This window comes from Amphibalanus amphitrite, unplaced genomic scaffold (assembly GCF_019059575.1).
Source record: "Amphibalanus amphitrite isolate SeventyFive unplaced genomic scaffold, NRLGWU_Aamphi_draft 001056F_arrow, whole genome shotgun sequence".
NCBI classification, from domain to species: domain Eukaryota; kingdom Metazoa; phylum Arthropoda; class Thecostraca; order Balanomorpha; family Balanidae; genus Amphibalanus; species Amphibalanus amphitrite.
In genome coordinates, this window is record NW_024882550.1 from 159,607 (window position 1) to 182,410 (window position 22,804).

At 52.0% G+C, this 22,804-nt stretch overlaps 1 protein-coding gene across 1 annotated transcript; it reads left to right on the plus strand.

The window, feature by feature from the left end:
• Positions 1-5,811: 5,811 nt before the first annotated feature.
• Positions 5,812-22,607, plus strand: LOC122369625. Its single transcript, XM_043344515.1, has 7 exons — positions 5,812-5,964; positions 6,186-6,473; positions 8,514-9,011; positions 14,141-14,374; positions 15,181-15,324; positions 15,616-17,850; positions 18,243-22,607. The coding sequence occupies exons 1-7, from the start codon at positions 5,917-5,919 to the stop codon at positions 19,038-19,040; spliced, it is 4,245 nt and encodes a 1,414-aa protein (XP_043200450.1). The 5' UTR covers positions 5,812-5,916; the 3' UTR covers positions 19,041-22,607.
• The last annotated feature ends 197 nt before the right edge of the window (positions 22,608-22,804 follow it).

The following is a 22,804-nucleotide window of genomic DNA, read 5'->3' on the forward strand; positions in this document are numbered from 1 at the left end:
GTCCTCTCTCTTCAACTCTTCTACTCTCGCCTTCGTCTTGAGTTTAAACCTGACATACTTCCAAAAGCATTTAGGGTTCCTTGTGACATTCTTCGCCAGGTTGTTCTCATGCTGTCTTCTAAGTTTTCTTGACAGCTTCCTTAAGTCATTCTTTGCCCGTTTGAAATCCGCCAACGATCTTCCATCTCCAGAGCGGCGGTAGAGTCCATACAGATGGTCCTTCTTCCTCTTGGCTCGTATCAGCTTGTTGTTACTGTATGGTTGTCGCTTGTTCCTTACAGTCTTCATTGGTATGTACCTTGCTTCGAGACACTTTATCAATTCCTTTAGACAGTTCCAACCCTCTTCAACTCCTAGGTTCTGCACCCTGTGACTTATATCTGATGTTTCAATATCATGGGCCATGCTTTCAAAATCCGCATTTCTCATATCCTTCACAAGAGCACGCTTCGGACATACATCAGCATAACATCTTATCTTGAAAATCAAGCAGTCATGGTGGCTGTTTCCAATAGGTGGCCGGTGGTTCAGGTCCTGTATCATGCTCTCTTCTGACGTCAAGACCAGGTCCAAGAGACTTGGTGTTCGGTTGGGCATGAAGTGGGTTGGTGAACACACATGTTGACTCAAGAAGCAGTGCTGGATGGTTTGGATGAACTTGTGCGTGTAGTGCTGGTCTCCTGCAGTTGACATTCCCAGACTCCAGTCAATTTCTCTGTAGTTGAAATCGCCAACTAGTACAAGGTGACTTGGCTGACTGTCACACACCTCCTCCAACAGGGTACACAGGGCCTCTGTGGATCTATGGCCGTCCCCGCTGGGGCTCCTGTACACAGCACCGAGCACTAACATGTCGCTGTTCCTCAACTTAAGCTTAACAAACACAGCTTCTTGAAAGAGACTGCCAAACTTGACCTCTGCTGGCCTTAGCTCACACCGTACCATGATTCCGACACCTCTTATGCTTAGCAGTCCCAAATTCTCTAGTTCCGGATCAAAGTTGAGATATGTTGTGTAGTCTTCTCCAACTGAAAAGAATGACAGTGACAGTGGTCTTCGTTGCGCTTTAGGTACACACTCAGTGAGGACCACTATATCCGGCTTATCATCTTCAATTCTCACCAACAGTTCATCCATCTTGTTTGGGAGCCCATCAATGCTAGTGTACATAACTTTTAAGACCTTAGATACCTCGGCATGCAACACGTCACCCAGGTTTGTGCCATTTACACACACATTCTGCATAGGTGCTGTGAAATTGTTGTCATGCAACATGGGACAGGTCACATTCACATTATCACTCCAGCATGCAGTTTGTAAAAGCGATTTGCAGGCAGCATGGGCAAGCTGGGCCCCATCCACACCTTCCATGCGAAGATATCCTAGCAATATGTCTTTTACTCTTTCATTTAGTCAGACTGTACTCCCGTGATCAGCTCGATCACTCTGTCCTGCCTCAGGGTTTGGCTGCAGAATAACGACCCTTCCTCTCTGTATACGGACAGTTTTTCCTTCCTCTCGGAGCCTCTTCGCCTCAAGTCGCAGCTTGCGGTCCTTCTCCCTCTCCTCAGGGGTCCTGTCTGGAGAGAGGAACACCCCTCGGTACCTCTCACTGTCTCGCAGCTGTGGAGCCATCCTCAGTATGTCCCACTTTGTCCCTTCTTCGACCAGTGAAACTATCAGTGGTCGTGGTCGATCCTGCTGCCTTTTCCCTGCCCTGAAGACCTGCTTGATGTTGGTTGAGATGTGCAGCTCTTCCCGGATCATATTCTTAAATGCCTCAATGTCCTTCTCAGTTCTTCTTTTTGGGTCCTCGTCCACACTCTCTGGAAGGTTATGCACCACAATATTTTGCTTCCGCCTTTCCTTGTCAAAGAAGTCACCAACAGATTTGACCAAAGTCTCGCCTGATCCAGACTCTGCAGTAGTTCTCACTTCTCTTGCTGATATGGCCTCTATCTTGGCTCCCAGTGACTTGATTGCCTCTGCATAGGTTCTCCTCTGCTCTTGTTCTGTAGAAACAACTACTTCAGCTTGATCTTCCTGGCACTTGATCTTTTCCTCAATGCGGAGCACAATGCTACCGTGTCAAGGAAAAACATAGTAAGCGCCAATGTAAACAAAAATGAGTTAGAGATGCTAACGGGGGTTTTCGGGAACGACGGATTCGTTTCTGGTATCGCTTTTTTCATAACTTTCTCCAAAACTGAGATATTAAAGGGGTAGAATATAGCAAGTCCAGTGGCGTCTTCCGTTTGGCAAAGAAAAACACAGCATGTGACAAGTTGCTGCATGCTAGGTTTTACCTCGACCAAAGAGACTGCTGAACATCCTATTTTGCGCTGATGTGCATTAGGGTTGTTCAAAAAAAACCGAATTTTGGAAAAGTATACGGGCTCATGGTTCGTGTGGTGAGGTAGTCTTTTCTGAGTCCAACGATGCCCTTTTTTCCGAAAAATATTAACTGCTTCATGCTCCCCAAACGGCTTGAAGAGGAGGATGTTACGCCCGGCGGCCGGCCGGTGTCAATAAGGGCGAGAATTCGCTGCCGCGCGCGGGCGGAGGCGCCTTATCGGCACCGCGCGCCACGACATCTACCGGGCGGCCGGCCGGCCGGTGGTGGGAGGGAATGAATGCGTGGTCTTCTTTCACATGATGATAGGCATGATAGGGGTGCACTAGCCCATATTGTCGGAGCGGAAAGTTTCAGTGCAGCATCGTTGCCTCTGCCGCAGTGTTCTGTGTCGATGGTTCAGAAAATAGGCCAAACAGAACTAAGAAAAGACTCAATGCTTCTGGCTAGTTTATTCGAAACATCTCGTTTCGAGAATACAGCGCGGTGTTTCACGGCCGCTGCAACCACGCCTGTATGCGAAAATTGAAGTTTTCTAAGAACAGCAGGATCTGGCAAGGTGCAAGGACAGAAGGAGACCCCGACATCGACGTTAGGTTTAACTTACATTTGCAGTTCAAAAAAAAAAAAGATGACATGCCCGGGAATGACGCGGTGGCCGCCCTGACATTGTGACGAAGTTGGGCGTGAGTAGAGACAATAGCGGGAGTGCACATACAAGTCAAGCGCCCCTCAATCCAACCCTTCGGGCAGCAGCGGCACCAGCAACCCGGCCATGTCCACCAATGTCGTTCAAGATCCGAATCCAGAGCCGGCAGAGAGCACGGCTCTGCCCTGACGTGACACATATCCCCGGCGTGTCAAGACAGACAGACCATTACCTCGCCTGTATGAATACAACAATGTATACAGTATACCTTACCTATTTCTAAGTCTCATGTTGAGGCGAGAAGCGATCAGCGTCCAGTTCTACTTCGACGAAGACTCGTATTCAGACCCGGCAATGAGCACGGCTCTGCCCTGTTTCCGCGGCTTCTAATGGCCACATCGATACGAGACATCTCCAAGCGTCTGCTTTACCTACTACAAAACCAGGTCGGTGTGTTGCGATTAGCACGATACATTTCTTGCGTAGATATCTGTTAAATGCGTTATTAATTAGAAATAGGAAAAGTAAACATTGCCATCGTCATTCGCCAAACAGTCGAGGTTGCAAGCATAAGTCTGTCCGTCATGACACGCCGGGGATATGTGTCACGTCTCGGGGCAGAGTCGCGCTCAATGCCGGCTCTGGATTCGGGTCTTGAACGACACCGGTAGGCACGGCCGGGCTGTCGGTGCCGCTGCTGGATGGAGCGACGCAATTGACTTATACTCGTATGTGTACTCCGCTATTGTCTCTACTCACTTCTCATTTCGTCACACTGTCAGGGCGGCCACCCTGTCATTCCCAGACATGTTATCTTTTCTTTCGAACTGCTAATCTAAGTAAAACAAACGTCAATCCTGTTGCTTCAGCATTTCACTTCAACGAATCTGCATGACATTGGTGACGCCGATGCTGGTCAGAGCCATGCCCCAAAAACTTGGGCCAATGACTGTGCGAGGTCTCCACATTCTGTCCTTGCAGCCTGCTGCAGCTCCTCCCATCCTTCATAAATTTTCGCATAGAGTTGCGCAGCAGCATATTCAGGCTGCGAGGCATCGTCCAAATGCAATGTATTTTGTCAACAGCAGTGCAAAGAGCTGTGTTATTGCTCCGAGCTTGCAGCTTGATGAATAAACAAAGCTATATGGTATGCTAAGGAGCCAGCTCTATTCTGTAAACGGAATGTTTCGAGTGAGTTACCCAGAAGCGTTGAGTCTTTTATTATTAGTTCTGTTTGGCTAATTTTTTAACAATCGACACAGAACACCGCAGCAGAGGCACCGATGCAGCACTGAAGCTTTCCGCTCCGACAATATGGGCTAGCGCACCCCTATCATGTGAAAGAAGACCACGCATTCACTCCCTCCCATCGGCCGGCCGGCCGCCCGGTAGATGTCGTGGCGCGCGGTGCCGATAAGGCGCTTCCGCCTGCGCGCGGCGGCAAATTCTCGCCCTTATTGACACCGGCCGGTCGCCGGGCGTGACATGGTCCTCTTCAAGCCGTTTGGGAAGCATGAAGCAGTCAATATTTTTCGGAAAAAAGGGCATCGTTGGACTCAGAAAAGAATACCTCACCACATGAGCCATGAGCCCGTATACTCTTCCAAAATTCGGTTTTTTTGAACAACCCTAATGTGCATTGTGATAAAGTGTCGCATACGAGGTTCTCGCCCATTCGCGACTTCCACGCTTTAGGAAGCCCACTCCCCTGGTTGGGTCTGTCTGTTACTGCTGGCTACATGAGCGAGCCATGATGGCACATCAAGGTTGATGCATGTAGCAACTTGATGTGCTCTAGAAAACCTAAACTTCGCTTCACCGCCCCGGAGTCCCTATTGCAACTTATCAGTGTGAACCCCGATTTTTGAACTGTGGAGAGCCACACTGACAAACTTTCTCGGTGTCCTTGAGCGGGCCGACATCTGCTGCGTGTGCCGAGCCACCGAGCCCCGTTGGTACGAGTGGCAGGGGTGCCGGATCCAGTATCCCTGCACCTCTTCCTGACGTTCCCGAGGAGTTTCTGAGGGACCCAGTGTAATCTACGTCTGCCTCTGCGATACCGAATGCGTCTAAAGAGCACGATATCAGGGTGTGTGTGAAGTGCGTTAGTGGGATAAAACATTTTGATTTGGGTTGTATTGAAGTATAGCGAGAGATACTGATGCATGCCGAGACACTGCGTCAGCCAGCATGATGATGAGATGGCGTACACTGCAGATATGCAGGTGTAACTTCTAAAAAAAAAGACCGTGGCCCTGTTGACGGGACCTGCGGTAGCTGCAGCTCGGCGGTCAGCCGCGGGATCTATGGCCATTGGCCACGGGTAAACGCCGAGCTGCAGCTACGGCAGGTGCCCGTGAACAGCACTCGTGAAAATCACTTCTTTATGAGCCGTGTGGTCCATAGGCGTAGGAACAGGGGGGCCGGGGGCGGAGGGCCATGGCCCCCCACCCACTTTACAGCCTTTTTTTAAAGGGAAAATCTTTATTTTTTATAGGTGGCATGTGAGGTCCGTTTACTTATGCTAACGGACCATTCCTAACCTAACCCAAACTCAAACTTACCTACCCAAGCCGCACACAAAGTTTACTACATTGCCTAACCTATGATTCTTGTACCTACACATTACTGTGACAAGTGACCAGGGATAGCTAGGCAAGACGTGAAGCAAATATTTCAGGGTAAGATGAAGATATTAGTTGTTTTGCACCATTTGCTAGTTGTAGGTGATTGCAATTGCTTTAGGGTCTTGAATGAAATGACATTGCTGGCAATAAGCAATGATTGACAATCTCTAATGAGATGAGACTGGTGTACAGTTTGTCCTTGCCTGACAACATTTTCTATATTTCAGGTTGATGAGATGAAGTCATTCACATGCATGGATGCACAGTGAATAAACATATTATTAGCAATGGACATTCCTTTTATTGATCATGAAGAATCTGATATACCTATCCAGGTAGGTAATGATTACTGGTATTTTACCCCTTGAGACTCCTATTATATTTCATTTATAATTTACATATAGACAGGTAAATTGCATTGATGTGTAGATATGTATTTATTTTGCATCTATTGGCTTCTCCATCCTCATCATTTCTTTAACTTTATTCAGACCACCAATGTGGACTGTGAAGTGGGCTGGCGGTGGCGGCACCGACTGACGGCGGCGCCGGTCAGCGGCCGGCGCCCGTGTTTCCCGCCCCGATCCGCCTCCACAGCTGGTACTCGGAGACAGAGGACGAGGACGACAGCGGCGAGGTGTCGGTGACCGCCGCGCGGCCCCTGCCCGACGAGATCAGCGTCAACAACCTCCTGGACGACGTGGCCAGCTGGTCGGCCGACGAGACGGACGTCGACGGGCCGCCGCCGCCGCTGCCGGAGACGGCGCCGCCAGAGGGGGAGCCGACCCGCGGCCAGACCCCGGACACCGCCGGCACCCCCGCCAGTCCCGATCGGAGCAGTCAGGTGGGTCCCGGTATTGGATTTATAGGGGTGGGGCTGGTTGGGGGATGGGTCGGACTGGGTGGGAAGACTGAGAACTGAATGATACTTTTTAGAACGCGGTCGGTCGGTCAGCGACGACCGACTGCACTTAGTGGGATGGTGGGGACTGGGTAGAGTTGTGCGGAACAGTGTACATACAGCAGGTAGTATCGAACTACCAGGCACTGGTCTGCCTTAGTGTATCAGCTCATCTCATGGGCTTGCTGGATCGCTTAAAGGTTCTACCTATATGTTCAGTAATTATGTCATGTAAGGTTAATAATGGGGAAAACCGGCATTCGATTTTCGAAAGTTCTAATGCAAAAGTTCGATCTCCATCATTTAATTGTACGAGGATGTAGGTGCTAATTTACAAACGGTGTCAGTATGGCTAACCTTCTAGTTCGACTTACTTTACAAAATTTCGTCTTATTTGAACATGGCTTTGACCTATGTGAATGATTTAGCCCATCCAAATCAGGCAACGTATTTCATATGTCATGCTCTGTCTCGCCAAATATTATCCATCCCTTCATCATCGCTCTAATCTCCCATCGCACCGTGCCAGCCGCTATGTTTTTGGATCCAGTTTTGCAGCGTAGTTTAAATCTCATACTGATACCGCTGCGACTATGATCTCAGTGTCGCCGTGAGAAACTCGGTCGCTGCGTGATGCCATCACGACGGCACTCGCCGCTATCAGCTGGCTGGTCGGGCTGTGGGAACGGGTGTTGCTCGGTCCACTCGGCGTGCTCCAGTGCAGCCCGATTGGTTTCGGCCATCTGGTGCTGCCAGTAAATCGGCCGGGCTCCTGGAACCGGCTGTGATGTCGTCACTGCTGTTAGTGGTGAACAGATGGTGGTGTTGATGTTGAGTGTCAACACCAAGGTGACACAGAGTGTCAACATTCCGTGGCATCAGAGAATGGGCCGCGCAGCAGCACGGTGTAACGGTGTGTGGTTGGTCACACATCATTGGCTATTAGTGAAACAGGTTTCTCACGGTAATCCGTTAACGTCAATTCAAGCATGACCCAAAACACCTATCAATTACTCACCATCGATTCTGCTAGCGATCTATCGACGGCTGGTTTCTCATCTGCTCCGAACATCTCCCGTCTCCTGACATAATTGCGACTGTTGTTTAAGATTCGCCGTGCAACATAAGCCATCTGAGCCTGATCAGGTGCAAGGCACCACTTTCTGCGCGCCATCCGCCGTGATATCCGACGCTACAAAGACATTCTCGGAGGTGGTGGCCCGTGTTGACGCCTCTTTGCCTGGCCGGCCGGCGGCTGTTTGGTCTCGGAGAGGCTCCAGAGGCGCGCGGAGAGATCGGCGTGCAGTCGTGCTCCGCGTCAATCCTTCCGATCGGGACGATAAACCCGTCACGAGTCGAGAACTGGAGCCAAAGCGGCATACATACGTGTCCTGTTGATGTCCCGGGGCATGGCTAGGCTACACGTTGTTAGATAATGACAAGCGTGTTATCGAGGTGTTAAAGGACCTTGTTTGCTGACCTAAGCCACCTTAAGCCTCGTGATAGCATTATTTCCACTGTTCGATAGGATAGGCCTAGTGGCGCTATACATGACCTGTGTGTTATATAATAATTGGGTGAAGAAGAACGGCCGCGTGGCGGTCTTGGTCACGCTTGCATGTTTTTTTTTCTAAGGGCCTGTGAGCTGGCGTATGATGGACATAGCTCGCGTCCAAAAAGGCAGTAGGTAGGTAGGTACCGATAGTTCTCCTCAATCTACAGATACTTATTTCTAGTTGCGTAGCTGAGCGGGCTGGCAATTCTATCGGTGGATATATGACAAAGCAAACACATGTGGTGGTGCTGTGACTGCTCACAGGAGAGCAGGCTGTATGCTTTTCTTCGTATCGCCGATCCAGTTGCAAGCATGCTGCTAACTTGCTAGTATGTTCGATGTTCATCGATCCAAAAACAATCACGCACCCCCTTCGCCAACCCGTGAGCTACAGCTCAGCTTACACCTCCCGTCTCTCCCGTTCACAGGCTCCGGATAGCGGTTACAGTGACGGTAGCAGCAGCGTGCCAACGCTGTCTCGACAACGGGCGGCACTCGCCGATGGCTACCCGGGTAGCGTTGGACGTACAAACTGCTACCCTGGCAGCGGCGGTACAAATTGCTACCCGGGTAGCGGGGGTACAACCGGCTACCCAGGCAGCGGAGGTGGAGGCACAAATTGCTACCCAGGTAGCGTTGGACGCACAACCGGCTACCCAGGCAGCGGAGGTGGAGGCACAAATTGCTACCCAGGTAGCGTTGGTCGCACAATCGGCTACCCTGGCGGCGGTGGCGGCGGCGGCGGCGGCTCGGACGGCGGCGGAGAGCTGGCCGGCCTGCTGCGCGGAGTGCTCGACTCGGTCGGCCGGCCGCGACTCTCTGGCTCTGTCAGTGTCGCCAGCAGCAAGGATGTCGTTATCGGAAATGTCATCCACCTGCACACGGACGGCTTGATGAGCTCGCCACCGGCACCCAGTCCCAGACAGGTGCGTACGAAGGGGAACGGGGACGGGGAAGGGCCGTTTACAGGACAATTTGCCGAACTGCATTTTGCCGAATGCTTATTCGCCGAATGCCAATATGTCGAATGCATTTTGCCGACGTGTCTTTTTGCCGACGTGTCAAAAGGGCGAAGTGCTAAAAGTCGAAATGCAATTTGCCGACATGCCTTTAACTTTTTTGCCGACGTGCAATTTGCCGAAAAGTCAATTAGTCGAAATGTCAATTCACCGAAATGCTTATTTGCCGAAATGCTAATTAGTCGAAATGTAAATTTGCCGAAATGTCAATTTGCCGAAATGTCAATTTGCCGAAATGTCAATTTGCCGAAATGTCAATTATTCGCCAAAATGCTAATTTGCCGAAATGCTAATTAGTCGAAATGTCAATTTGCCGAAATGCCAATTAGTCGAAATTAATCTAACCTAACCTGACCCGTAAGTATTAACTTTAGGACCGACTCGCTTTTCAAAGTTAGAAACCCACTTACATGTCACCAAAGTATAAGAAAAACATAACTAAACCTTACCTTACCTGACGTACTGATTTTTGCCTACCCGTGGATAAGGAAGAAGATACATTAACCCGCGAGTTGCTGGGGGGGGGGGGCGTTAAACGCCCCCACTTTTTTCGCCGGGCCATAGCGCCGCAGGCGCTATGGCCCGGCAAAAAACGGCGCGCCGCAGGCGCGCCAAATTTTGGGTACCTGTAGAGAATTAATTGAAGTTTATTTTGACAAAGTTTCAAAAAAAATCGGTCGGAAAATTTTTGAGATATCGAGGTTTTAGTGACGTCATGATTTCTGAGTTTTCGACCAAAAACGGCATATGTTCAAAAAATCATATAAAATCACATAATAGACATACAGACATGCCATAAACGCCATTAGACTGCCAATACCATGAGCAATCAAATGGCTATCTTCAATTATTGATTATCGTTCCGCATTTTCCAAAATCCTGAACTGAATCTTGGCAATTTTTCGTGACCATGATAAATGAATTTCTTAAATTGAACTTTTTGAGCCAAACACGTACACATATGACAAAATGAATGTCACCATCGTGTTCTACGCCCCAAATTACCTATAAAACATGTGTCACAGGCTGCGAATATCAGTTTTTATTTTCGGGGATATGTGCCTACCCGGTTGACCTGACCTTGACCCTGACCTATGCTTGACTGACCCCTATATGGGGCTGACACTCTTGTAGGCCTTATAAGATGGATTGTGCACCGTTTTGACAGAGTTTATGGCGAGAGGCGCCCATTGCGAAGTCCTGAAGTCCATGCTACTGAAAGCCCGATTTCAGGTGTTTGACCTGACCTTGACCCGACCTGTGACCTCAAAATTTAACTTTAAAGTACTCATCTGAAGCGTCTCGTCGCGCTCTTTCTTTGCCGCCTCGTGCGTTTCGCTGCGCCTATTGGTTCTCGAGCTATCGGCTGGGGGCGTTTAACGCCCCCCCCCCCCCCCAGCAAACGGTGGGTGGCGAAATACCCCAGCAACTGCCGGGTTAATAGATTGCAGACAATGATAAGTCAATTATTTTTAGGTTAAGTGGTTGTGCATCAGGCTTCAGGCTACACAACAATTTAACCCTCACCGGACGTATTGGTTTTCTACATACGCGCCGGCCGAGGTGGTAATTGCTGAAAGGCGATTTGCCGAATGCATTTCGCCGAATGTCATTTTGCCGAAGTGCTTTTTGCCGACCTGTCAAAAAGTCGAAATGACATTTGCCGAAATGCTTATTAGTCGTTTCGCCCCTGATGGAGCTGGCGCGTCGCGGAAAAAACGAGCGTGTGCGCCGTTACGAGACGCAGAGATTGATACCCGATTTTAAGGTCCTACGTCAACCGGTGACCTCTGAGGTCAGGTCAAGTGCCCCAAGGTACGGTTCAGTTTTTGGCGAATAACTTCGCCACAAAGGGCCGCAGGGCCGCGATTTTGGCAGCATCGTGTTTGCCTTGCTTAGGCGCGTCAAATGATATAATTTTTAATTGGGTCAGGTCAACTTAGGGTGTTGACCTCAGGTCACGGTCAGGTCAGCACCCCCAGGTCATGAAGTTGGTGGAAAGAGGTCATGTCGCATATCATTCGATTCGGCAGGTATTCTCGAGTCCATTGGTGGCTTTCCCGACTCGCTAGCTCAATTTGATCGGGAGTTATTGACGAAAAACGAATGTGACCTTGATGACGTCATAAATGACGTCACGCAAGGTCAACATTGCAAAAGTTACGCATCTAACCTTGCAAGGAGTGCGTCAAATCACGATTCTGTGTGCTTGAGATAGTTAGAGGTCGTTCCCGGCGCCAGAATAGCAGTTTTCATTTTTCTTCTTGACTTAGATGTAATGGTGATTGGTGGGGTCACGAAAATGACCTGACCTCGTCCTCAAATAACCTTTAGGAAAATCTGAGATATACAAGCTGTGAGACTCGTAATGGATATTAGGTCCTGCAAGTTTCATTTCCCTGTGAAAGCTCCTCTGGCCGTGAGGGCGTTGCGAAGTTGCGACATCTGAAGACCGTGCAGAGGTTCTTTTATGACGTCATAGGTCGGTGACCTGACCTGACCCGAAAATGCGGTTGATGTAAAAAGATCCGGCTTGAATCAAAGGTCAGCTATGCAAAGTTTCAGCTCTATCGCCAGCGTGTTCGGAGCTATCGCGAAAAAAACCTATGGGGGTGTGGCACCCGCACCCCCCTCGGCCGGCGAGGGTTAACCTAAAAATATTTGACTTACCTTTGCCTGTAATCTCTCCCAAGGCATTGCCTTCGGCACTGCACTGCTTCGCCACGAGCAATTTGATGTTTATTTCCACATGGTATTGGTGCTTTTAAACTTGCTTGTGCCATGAATAATTATTAGTTATGGAATCAGGAGGTCAAAGGATATCATGTGATTTGCTTCTTACTTGGGGATTGCACCAAAAGTAAATTGGTGATCGGTCCTAAGTAAATAAACACCACCTAAACTAACCTAACCTAACCAAGGTTCGCAGATTGACATTTCGGCAAAGTTATATTTCAACTAATTGACATTTCGGCAAACTGCCAATTCGGCAGATTGACATTTCGGCAAATTGACATTTCGGCAAATTGACATTTCGGCAAATTGACATTTCGGCAAATTGACATATCGACTAATTTACATTTCGACTAATCGACATTTTGGCAAATCGCATTTCGGCAAATTTACATTTCGACTAATAGGCATTTCGGCAAATTGGCACTTCGGCAAAAAGGCATGTCGGCAAATGGCATTTGGACTTTTAGCATTTCGACTTTTTGACACGTCGGCAAAAAGCACATCGGCAAAATGACATTCGGCGAAATGCATTCGGCAAAATGACATTCGGTAAATCGCCTTTCGGCAATTTGTCCGGACACCGAAGGGCCGGGTGGCGGCCTTTTGATATGTGAGAGCTGCTTTGGTATATTGTGGGTAGTGTGCAGTATTATATAATACTGAACGAGGCCGGTGTAAATAAATTTTCAAGACCGAGGTCCTTACTGGATTTTTGAACGAGGCCGAAGGCCGAGTTCAAAAATCAGTAAGGACTGAGGTCTTGAAAATTTATCACCGGCCGAGTTTGGTATGTATTTTACTGTATGCCAACGATGCCAACGATAAATATATATTACTGACCGGGCCGACGAAATTATTTGGAAACGAGGTTTGCAAAATTGACGTAGGCCCGAGTGCGAAGCACGAGGTCCGGAGTCAAATTTTGCAAGCCGAGTTTCCAAATAATTTCGTACGGCTGAGGTCAGTAAGATTTTTCCTACATGCCGCATACCTATTAAAACGTTTTGACAGGTTTTGACTTATACAATTGTTTTGTCCATAATTTCCTAACAATAATTGCGCTACTGCTGTGCATAAAGCTTTAAAGGAAATTTATAGAAGAAAATGCATCAAAACACCTTACTTCAAAAAGAATCGCGTCTGAAAATATCAACTCAGAATGGCACAACAACTGGATATCCAAGAAACATAATACATGAATAATTTGCCACGACGTAAGAACAAGATAAAGGCATAATATTCATAGTGATTAAACGTGAATTTTCCAGTGCTCTTGCAAGAATCTTTACTTTATTTATGTAATCGTACTTCGTTGATGCCCTATGGCTAAACTTTCGTGAAATACATTATATGTTCTATATTTTACATGTTTGTTTCGAGGAAAGGACTACAGTCTACAACTGTCAAATAATAACGCAATAACTTAGGCCCAAGGTATCAGTGGACATATCAAACGAAGATAAGACAACAAGCGATAACGGATTTCGATTAATAGGCGCATATCTTACCATAATTTCGGCTTTGTAAACAATACAAAACATTTCAAAACCCTTGATAAGCAGAGCAGATATTTTTTACCAAAAAATGTTAGTTTTCTAATTTTACGCGGCAAATATCATGCAATAATGATGTCAATTATACATTCCCTGTCAATTATACCTCTGGGCCAATGCGATAAACTGTAGTTTAGAGGTCATTGCCCTGGGCAGTAAACCCGGGCAGTAAACTTTTGTTTCCTGCCCGGCCTATCAAATAACATGGCATTTTGACACCGACAGTTTCTTGGTCATAGTTTTACTGCCCGGCTCGTGCTGTGCTTAAGACATACCCCGGCATGTAGGAATTTATTTTCTGGACCGAAGCTCTTAGCCGACTTAGGAACGAGAACATCCCAAAATGTTGGCTTAAGTGCATTCTGGTAATGCATTTTTGACCGTGGTCAATTTGCTTACACCAGTTATTACCACACCCCTCTGGCTAATGTATTTGAATAGACCAGGCATACAGTAAAATAAAACATCGCACCTTCAACAGGCTTGTGAATGCGTGCATGGTGTAAGTTGTAACACAATATCCTTAATTTAGTGGGTAGTCTCCGATGAATGATTTTCTCAACATCGCCGCATGGTATATTTGGCTGCCTACTGAACGCTTACATAGGTATATCGTCCTATTCTATGTTTACGTTCATGCCACGCTGCGACCACGCTTTGCAGTCTGCATCTTCAGTAAACATTCGTCGGTAGCCCGACGACCCCTCCCCCAATCTGCTCTCTCTAGCCCCTCTGCCCCTCCCGCAGCCTCCCGCGGTGGACGAGTCAACCCCTCTGCCGGAGTCCACGGCGCGTATTGTGGCGTACCTGCGCTCTCGGTGGCTGGACACACTGACCCGACTGCAGCCGATCCCGTGGTGTCCCGAGTTCAGACTGCCGCTCCAGGAGTACTACATCGCTCTGTCGCTGCTGGTTAATGACATGCACGGCGACCGGCTGCGGCAGCCGGTGGAAATGGACCAGCTGCTGGCGCCGCTCACGGTAAGGGAACAGGTGTTTATCCTGCTCACGGTACGGCACTGTAATAGGACGTCGCACCCTGGCTGGAGCGATATTATATTGCTAGTATCTGAGATGTCTTACGGCTTACGCTTACCGCTGCTTTCTGCTGCTGAGGTGCTACTGTCTGAGAATGCGGTGTGACGAGGGAGACTGACGGGGTTCACGCGTTGCGTGTCCGGGATCTCGCCAGCGCCGCGGTCGGAACGGGCGCGCTTGGCACCCGGGGGCGAGTGTAAACATGGCTGAAAGTGAACCGTGAAGTCACCAAACGTGGGGAGAGCTCGTTAAAGTCAGTGCACCGTTATGTCGGACGTTTATAGCTCTAGGTACGGAAATCAGACGGACTTGTGGGCTAGCATTGGCGGATAATGAAGGCCCTTCTGGTACGAACTGCACCCTGAATCCTGGCTTCTTGTGTTATGGTGCTGGCGATTCCCAATGATAACACCTAGCACGTTTCGTGTGTATTGTTAGGACTTTTGGCGAGCGCTTCAGCCCATGTAGTCAATCAATCGCTCTGATACCTACCTATCTTGCAAAGTGTCGACGTGAATACCAAAGTATACCTACGCAACAAAATCGACTTACGAAGTCGACGTGAATACTGGGGCAGTTTTGTATTTTATTGACGAAACAGGCAACTCCGCCGCAGTGCACCTTGGCTATTCTGTGTTTTAACCGTGATGGTAGAGGCTTCAGAGGCTATTCGTGACATGACAAGTTCGATATCAGGGCGTCGGCGCTCGTTTCCCTGACGTTGGTCTGCGTGTTATCGCCCCCACCAGCCGGGGGAGACGGGTCTACCCGGCGCCCGGCCGCGCCGCATCCTGGTCGAGGGTGAACCCGGCTTCGGCAAGAGCACGCTGATGCTCAAACTGCTGCACGACTGGGCGTGCGACGACGCGCCGCAGTATCTGCGCTACTTCCATGTGAGTATCGACTATCGTGGGGGGGGGGCTGATTTCTCATTTAAAGACCATGGGCGCTGGTTTTGGCGTATTCTTCATTTCGCGGTAACGTTGTTGCTCAGTTTCACTCACTATGTCGTTCACTTGATATACAGACTACGTCTTCATGTAACATTTACCGAAACTATCAATGTAATGTATCATGGGACATTGATGGACCCTATCAACTGCTTTTTGTTACTGTGCTATCTGTGCATGCTGCGCTGAATTCAACTGCTGATACCTGGCTCCTCCCTCCCTTTTGCTCGGCAGTTCGCCTTTCTGATTCCGCTGTGGGAGTTCAACGGCTCTCTGTACAACTTCCTGCACCGGGAGCTGCTGCCGCGGCACATTGTCGGCCGTGAGCGTATGGAGCAGCTGTGGCAGTACCTGGTCGAGCACGAGGAGCGCGTGCTCTTCCTGCTGGACGGCCTGGACGAACTGCGCGACGAGCAGCGGCCGGCCGTCACCGAACTGCTCGCCGGAAAGATGTTCCTCAACAGTACCGTGGTGGTTACATCGCGACCCAGCCACGTGGCCGAGGCGCTGCCCTGGGTGCACCGGCGGCTGGTTATACAGGGCTTCGAGCGGCCCAGCGTGGGCCGCTACGTGCGCCAATACTTCAGCTGTGTGCGCCGGCCGGACGGGGTGGCCGGCCTGGAGGAGCAACTGCGCCGGCGGCCGGCGCTGGCCGAGCTGGCGCGCTGTCCGCTCCTCTGCCTGCTGCTCTGTGTCGTGTACGAGGAGTGTGACGCGGCGTTCCCGGCCAGCGAGGCGCTGCTCTACCGGTCGCTGTTCGAGTGTCTGATCCGGCGCAGTCTGCTGCGGCGCGGCCAGCGCCTGGAGGAGGACGGCGCCCTGCCGGCCCGCTGTCTGCGCCTGCTGCGCCAGTTCGGCCGGCTGGCCGTCCAGCTGTGCCTGGAGGAGCGCGTGTGCTACAGCCTGCAGGAAATCACCAACCACGTCTCCGACCGGGAGCTACTCGAGTGGGGATTCCTGACGCGCGTAGTCAGCGTCTCAAAAGTGCAGAAGCGCGAGCTGTACCAACCGCTGCACCGGACCTTCACCGACTTTCTGGCGGCGTTCTTCCTGTCCTCGCTGCCGGACCAGCGCGCGCTGCGGCACGAGATGGCACCTGTGCTAGTGCGTCTGGAAAGGCTGGACGGCCAGCCCAAAGCGTCACATGGGGTGATGGTGATGCTGCGTTATCTGGTGGCACTACTCAACGACGGCCAGCGGCGCGCCTACCAGGCGCTCGAGCTGCTGGCGCCGCTGTGTCTCGCGCCGCGCGCTCTTTTCACACTGCTCCGTGAGGCCGGCGACGAGCCGCTCGCCCAGAAGGCGGCTGCGCTCTGTCTGGCCGGCCAGCAGCACGTGATGGTGCAGACGGACCAGGCGGCCGAGCTGCGCGGCTGGACGGCCGTGCTGCGCAACAGCGCGCACCAGGAGAGCCTGGAGGTGGTTTTCCGGCCGGGTGGCGTGGTGCCGGCGCTCGAGCCGCTGCTGCGCGCCGCCGCCTCCCGGCTGCGCGCCGTCAAACTCTGCACCCTGCTCGGTACGGACATGACCAGTGAGGAACTGACAGCGATGGGCCGGTACGTGGCACAGCTGCTCGAACCCGACGCCAAGGCGCGCTATCGACTCAGCGAGCTGGAGATCGTGCTGCAGAACCTGGACGACAGCGACTTCGGCCGGTTCCAGCCGCTCGTGTCGGCGCTGTGCGACGCGCTGCCGCAGGTGCCCCGCTCGGCTCGCCTGAAGCTGGTGCTCGATCTGGACATGTCGGCCGAGCAGATGGCGCAGCTGTCGGCGGCGGTGCGGCGCGCGCCGGCCGTGGCTGTGCTGAGCATCTCACACCTTGTCTCGTTCGACGGCTCGATGCAGGCACTGGCCGAGCTGGTGCGCGCCGCGCCGCTCTCCGCGCTCACACTCTGCTCCGTGTGGCGACCCGACACGCACGCCACCAGTGCGCTCGACTTTTTCCGCTCGGAGCACGCGCTGCACGCGGCCGGCGGCAGCGCCACCAGTCTGAGCCGGCCGGACGCCAGTCTGCGGCGCAACTACAGCCTGGGCCGCGGCTCGGCCGGCGGCGCCGCCGGACTGCAGTTGGCGCACCGACTGCGGCTCGGCCGCGAGCCCATCTGCGACCCGGCGGCGCACGGCGGCGGCTTCCACCGGCTATTCTGCGCGCTGCGCACGCCCGGCTGTCTGCTGACCTCGCTGCGGCTGACGCGCTGCCGGCTCACCGGCTCCGACCTGGCCTGTCTGGGCGAGAGCCTGCGCGCCACCACGCACCTCACCAACCTGACGGTGCAGGACGTGTCGCAGGCCACCGACCTGGTGCCGCTGCTGTTCGCGCTGCAGGAGAACAGCCGGCTGCAGCTGCTCGACCTGGACTCCAGCACCATGGTCATCGAGGACGCCGAGTTCATCCTGCTCTGCGAGTCGCTCGTCTGCTGCACCAGCCTGATGCTGCTCGACCTCTCACATTGGACCTTCAGACTGGAGGTCAGTGGCTAGGATCTGTGAATCTTCATCAGGTACTGATCAACTCGGCTATCTAAAAATATTTTTATCCCGAATTCTAGCATGCGTATTCTTCCACGGCGTATGCCATGTTACTCAAGTTCCATACCCAGCTGAACCCAGCTTTACGCTTTGTTTTTGCCAGTTCCCCCGTCTCACACCATATCTCTCTCATGTATGCCGCCCTGTCGCGTCCGTCCGACACCCGTTTCCGTTCGTGTTTACCTTCTCCCTGTCTGTTCGTTCGCCCTCCCGTCTTCTCTGGCGCGACGCCCCGTGTCCCTGCAGTCGCTTTGTCCGTCTTTTTGTCCGCCTTTATGTGGGACGGAGCTTGTCCGCCTTTATGTCTGACGCTCCGTCCCTTATTCCGGCAGTGGGAGCAGTCGCTGCTGGCGGCCGTGCAGCTGCTGCAGCAGACCGGGCTGATGCAGCTCGAACTGGACGGCTGCTCGGTGTCGGTGACGCTGCCCGACGGCCGGCAGCCGACGGTGGCGCAGCTGGTGCGCCGCGTGCCGGCCGCCCGCTCCCGGCTCACCACGCTCGGTCTGCGCCGCGTCTCGGTGACCGTGAACGAGGGCCGGCCGCTGACGGGCGCCGAGCTGATGCCGCTCGTGCAGCGCCTCTTCCCGCGCGTCTCTGAGCTCAACCTGGCGGTGAAGGTGGGCGGCGCGCCGCTCGGCGACGCCGCCCTGCTGCGCTTCTTCCAGCAGTGCGCCGAGAGCGGCCAGCTGCGCCAGCTGCGACTCAGCAGCTGGCAGCTGCAGGTGGCCGCGCCGCGCGCCACGCTCGAGTCCAAGCTGCGGCCGCTGCTGCGCCGGCTGACGCTAGGGCAGATCTATCTGAGCGGCGTGAAGGCGACGGACGCCACGGAGGCGCGCTGCGAGCACCTGCTGGCCGTCTCGGTGATCGCCCACTCGCGGTGTCTGCGGCTGCTCAGTCTGGGCGGCATGACGTCCCTGCAGCCGAGCCAGGCCACCGCCATCGGACAGGGCATCCGGGACCGGTTCGCCGGCGAGCAGCTGATGCTCTACACCAGCGGCTGGCCGTACGCGGCGCTGCGCGCTCTTCGCTCCGTCGTGGAGGAGAGTGACCGGCTGATGGCCTCCTATGCCGGCGGACTGACCGGGCTTTACGTCATCACACGCACAGACAAGCCAGGGAAGGGCGCTTAGCGCCCGTGATGAGACGTCTGGACGAAGTGAATCAGTCCCCGTGAGCCGGCCGTGCAGCCTGGGCGGCTGGGTTTTAGATTGGGTAGGTGGCGCCTACGCTCCAGATCCGGTGAGTACCCCTCGTGCGCTCGCCGCCTGAAGCGGGGTACATTGTTACATCGGGACTCACGGTGCGCTGCTGTGTATGATGGCTTTAATGGTCGCCGATCTTCCAGTTTTGGACCAGCTGGTTGTCTCATTTCCATTGTCGCACCTAACTGCTTGTCTCTTTCCCCGTGCGGCTGGCCTCATTCCTGACTCGCGATAGTGCTCATTGGCTAGTAACCGTTTTCTTCTACGGTTTCATTCATCTCATTACCGCTGCAAGATCTGATAAAGTACAGTTACTGCATAAAGCAGTCGTCAGCTTTCCTGCAACTAATAGCCGGACCATTCCGATTCAATATTGCCATTGTGGTTCGTCTAAATGTTCGGAACGAATAGCAGTTATCTATGTCTATATTATTTATTACAAATATTTTCCATTTATTTTGCGCCGAACAAATTTATATTTAATTGTAATGCTGCTATTGTTTGTTAGAGTCACGCCTTTAGCTTGAGAATGGTAATGGATCATTGTAGAAGCATCTGTGCCCGTCAGTGCGCTTTCAGACAAAACATTGTCTTATTACATTTCAAGTCCCTACCGAAATATCATCGTAAGAAAACTACGAAGGCAGTTCCAATGCGGAAACTAAGATTCAATAGTTTCAGTTCCTTAGCTAATCCTGCTCTCTGCAAACAATCATGACATTGCCAAGTTTGAGATAGATTGATTCGAAGACTGAATACTTGGCTCGATTATCATGAACTCCGCCGACTTTTATTTTAATGACATGGAAATGCCCTGCTATTTCTCCATACGGTATGCTAAGTTCGTTTCAGAACACAATATCGTATGGAGTGATTTCATGTTTGTTAGCGCTATTGTTATTGCGATGCTCAGGTGAACGAGGCTCTAGTTGTTGCTTTATCGCGTCTTATTCGGGTGTAATGAAGTAATTGACCCTCTAGACAAGTGTACTTATAATTGTGGTTGTTATTGACAAGTGCGCACACTCATTGCTCACTCGCTACTTACGAAGCTTACCCGATAAACGCCTTGCCGCTAAGTATTGTCCGAGGCGTTGTGCGGAGATTTTCGATAGCTGTTGGGCGCCGTTGCCGCCCTGTTGGAAATGGTCGTGCCGTCGAGCTGTGCCCGCGCTGTGCGCTCCGTAGTTCGCTAGACGTGCTCTGACGACTGACCGGCTGTGCCGTCGGGTTTTGTCGGTACGGCCGGCGCCATCGTGCAGTAGTTTAGGCTTGGCATGCGACTTGTGCTGTTACCAGCCGCTTTGGGGGCCGGCTGGGCCAGCTCTGCCTCTCCCGTCTGCACTGTCCTACGGAGGACGATGGAGAGAGGATGTCGAGTTTTGTGCGGCACAGGCTGTCTTGCAGAGCCGCCGGGCCGTCCTTGCCTTCCCAACTGTGGTTTGTGGGTGATTGAGAAGGGAAACTTGGGAGACGCCTGCATTTTTGCAATGTCTATTTCAGCGTCAGAAAGTAGTTTACTTACTAGACGCTAGGCATGGACTTTGTAGTTGAAAGACTATTTATGTGCCATTTTATGGCCAGGTACAACAGAAGAAGATTGCTAACTTCGCTAGTGCATATGACTAAAGCCATCGGCATCGGTTTATACTCGTATGTGTGGATGTTTATCGTTCCATGTGATGAGCATTGTGAAAACGTGCTTGTGTCAACTTTTTGACGTACAGGGTGTCCCGAAATTGACGTCCTCTCCCATTGCGTGCAATAACACCAAAACAAAAAATGATCGGTTCATGATTTATTTGTTGATGTATCCACCACGCTTCCGCACACATGCCCGCATGCGCTCCGGCATGCCACACATCAGGTTGTCGAGAGTTTCTCCAGAGATGCTGCTCTAGGCCGATCGGAGGTTCCTGATGAGGGCAGTCTCGGACGACGCTGGTGCCATCTTGTCCATCCTGTCCTGGACGATTGCCCACAGTTTCTCGATTGGCGACAGGTCCGGGCTGTTACCTGGCCATTCTCCTTTGGCCCAGAAGCCAGGGAAGTTGGCCCGGCACCACTCCTGGGTCTTGGTGGCGTTGTGAGCCGGGGCACCGTCCTGTTGGAAAATGGCCTGTGACATGTCCGGCAGAAGTTTGATGGCCGTTGGTGGTCCGTTCTCCTTCCTTCGTCTCATCGCTGATGCCGCCGTTCCCTTCATCACCTCCTCCACGTAGTAGTCCGCTGTCACGGTTTGGCCGCGGGGCACGATGCGAAGGTCTGAAAGGCCACGGAAACTCATCATGCCCCACACCAGGACCTTGCCCGGCTGCTTGACGGTCTCGATGACAGGCACTTCTGAGCTGTTCTGAGCCCAAACACGGTCGTTCTGGCGGTTGAGAGGATGGAACATCTCAAAAGGAGACTCGTCCTGAACAGGACCCGCCTCCAGTCCTGCATGGACCAGTTGATCCGACTTTTAGCGAAGTCCAGCCGTTTTCGTCGCTGTGCTGCCGTCAGCTTGGGCTCCACGCGCGGTTTCAGCGGCTTCAGACGGAGGCACTGCCGCAGATACCGGTGGACAGCGGACTTGGAGGCCGGATGATTTTTTGCACTGAGTTTTCGCGCCAGTTTCCGTGTCGACTGGCGCCGTTTCGTAACGGATTTCGCCACCACGATTTTGGCCACCCGGCTCATCGCTGTCTTCCTCCCTCTTCCCCGCGGTTCTCCAGAGTCTCTCCCTTGCGGTCGAGGGCCATCCAGCGTCTGAGGGTCCTGGGCTCTATCCTTAGCTCATTGGCTACCTATACCTGGGGCGTGCCGCCGTTGACCATGCCGACAGCGCGGTAGCGAGTCGACAAAGGTTACTCCTTCGCCATGGCTGATATGCAGTCCGCGCGCCTCGCGACCCTCTTGGTAAATGACCTCTGCCGCCCCGCCGGGTCCTGGGTCGGCTCGCCTGGCTAGGTCACGTGACCATCAAACACGTGACCGTGCCCCAGGGTCGGGTCCCGGTAAAGCGCCATTGGTATACCGGTATTGCTCTAGGGAAACGTAACGAACGGGAGAGGACATCAATTTCGGGACACCCTGTAGTTTGGCGGTAACTCACGCCAAGACTTCAACTGACTTGTGCCTTCCTATGGCGGCCAAAATCGTTTCGTCAGTATTTACGTACAACCAAAATGTGCCTGACTTTTAACTAGAACAACTTCCAGACATTGCGTCTCTTTGACGGCCCGCTGTGATAAAATGTGCCAATGTCGCCCACCTGTGTATTGTTTGCCTGGCCTTTTGAAGCGTTTTAACGACTCGACATGCAGTGATGCTGTGTAATGAAAGGTCACATGCGTGTCTGATCCACCGTTAGACGTCGCTTAGTTTTGATTTTTGCACTTCGTTACTTGTTGTCGTTAAGTTAATATTCCGAATAATGCTTCAAATAATTGTGACGAGTTTCGCTTTGTGAACTGAAATGACGCGATAATATACCACGAAATGTGAAATCATTTAAGTGTCCGGTATGATTAGTGTGGTGTGCGACTGTAAGTAATGTAATGGAACGGATACCATTCGTAATAGGAAGACGACTGGAACTTAAAAAGCCAAGCTATTGATGCAGAACAAGGACCACCTCCGATCCGCGCTACATTCCCGCCCCTCACATCTCGGCTGTTCGCACTAATTCGAGACAGGTATACCACACA

Bases quoted from the DNA above. Each gene is read 5' to 3' on its own strand.
- LOC122369625 (XM_043344515.1), top strand. From the start codon at position 5,917: ATGGACATTCCTTTTATTGATCATGAAGAATCTGATATACCTATCCAG. The intron at 5,965-6,185 runs GTAGGTAATGAT...GGCGCCGGTCAG, and splicing joins AATCTGATATACCTATCCAG to CGGCCGGCGCCCGTGTTTCC. The intron at 14,375-15,180 runs GTAAGGGAACAG...CGCCCCCACCAG, and splicing joins AGCTGCTGGCGCCGCTCACG to CCGGGGGAGACGGGTCTACC.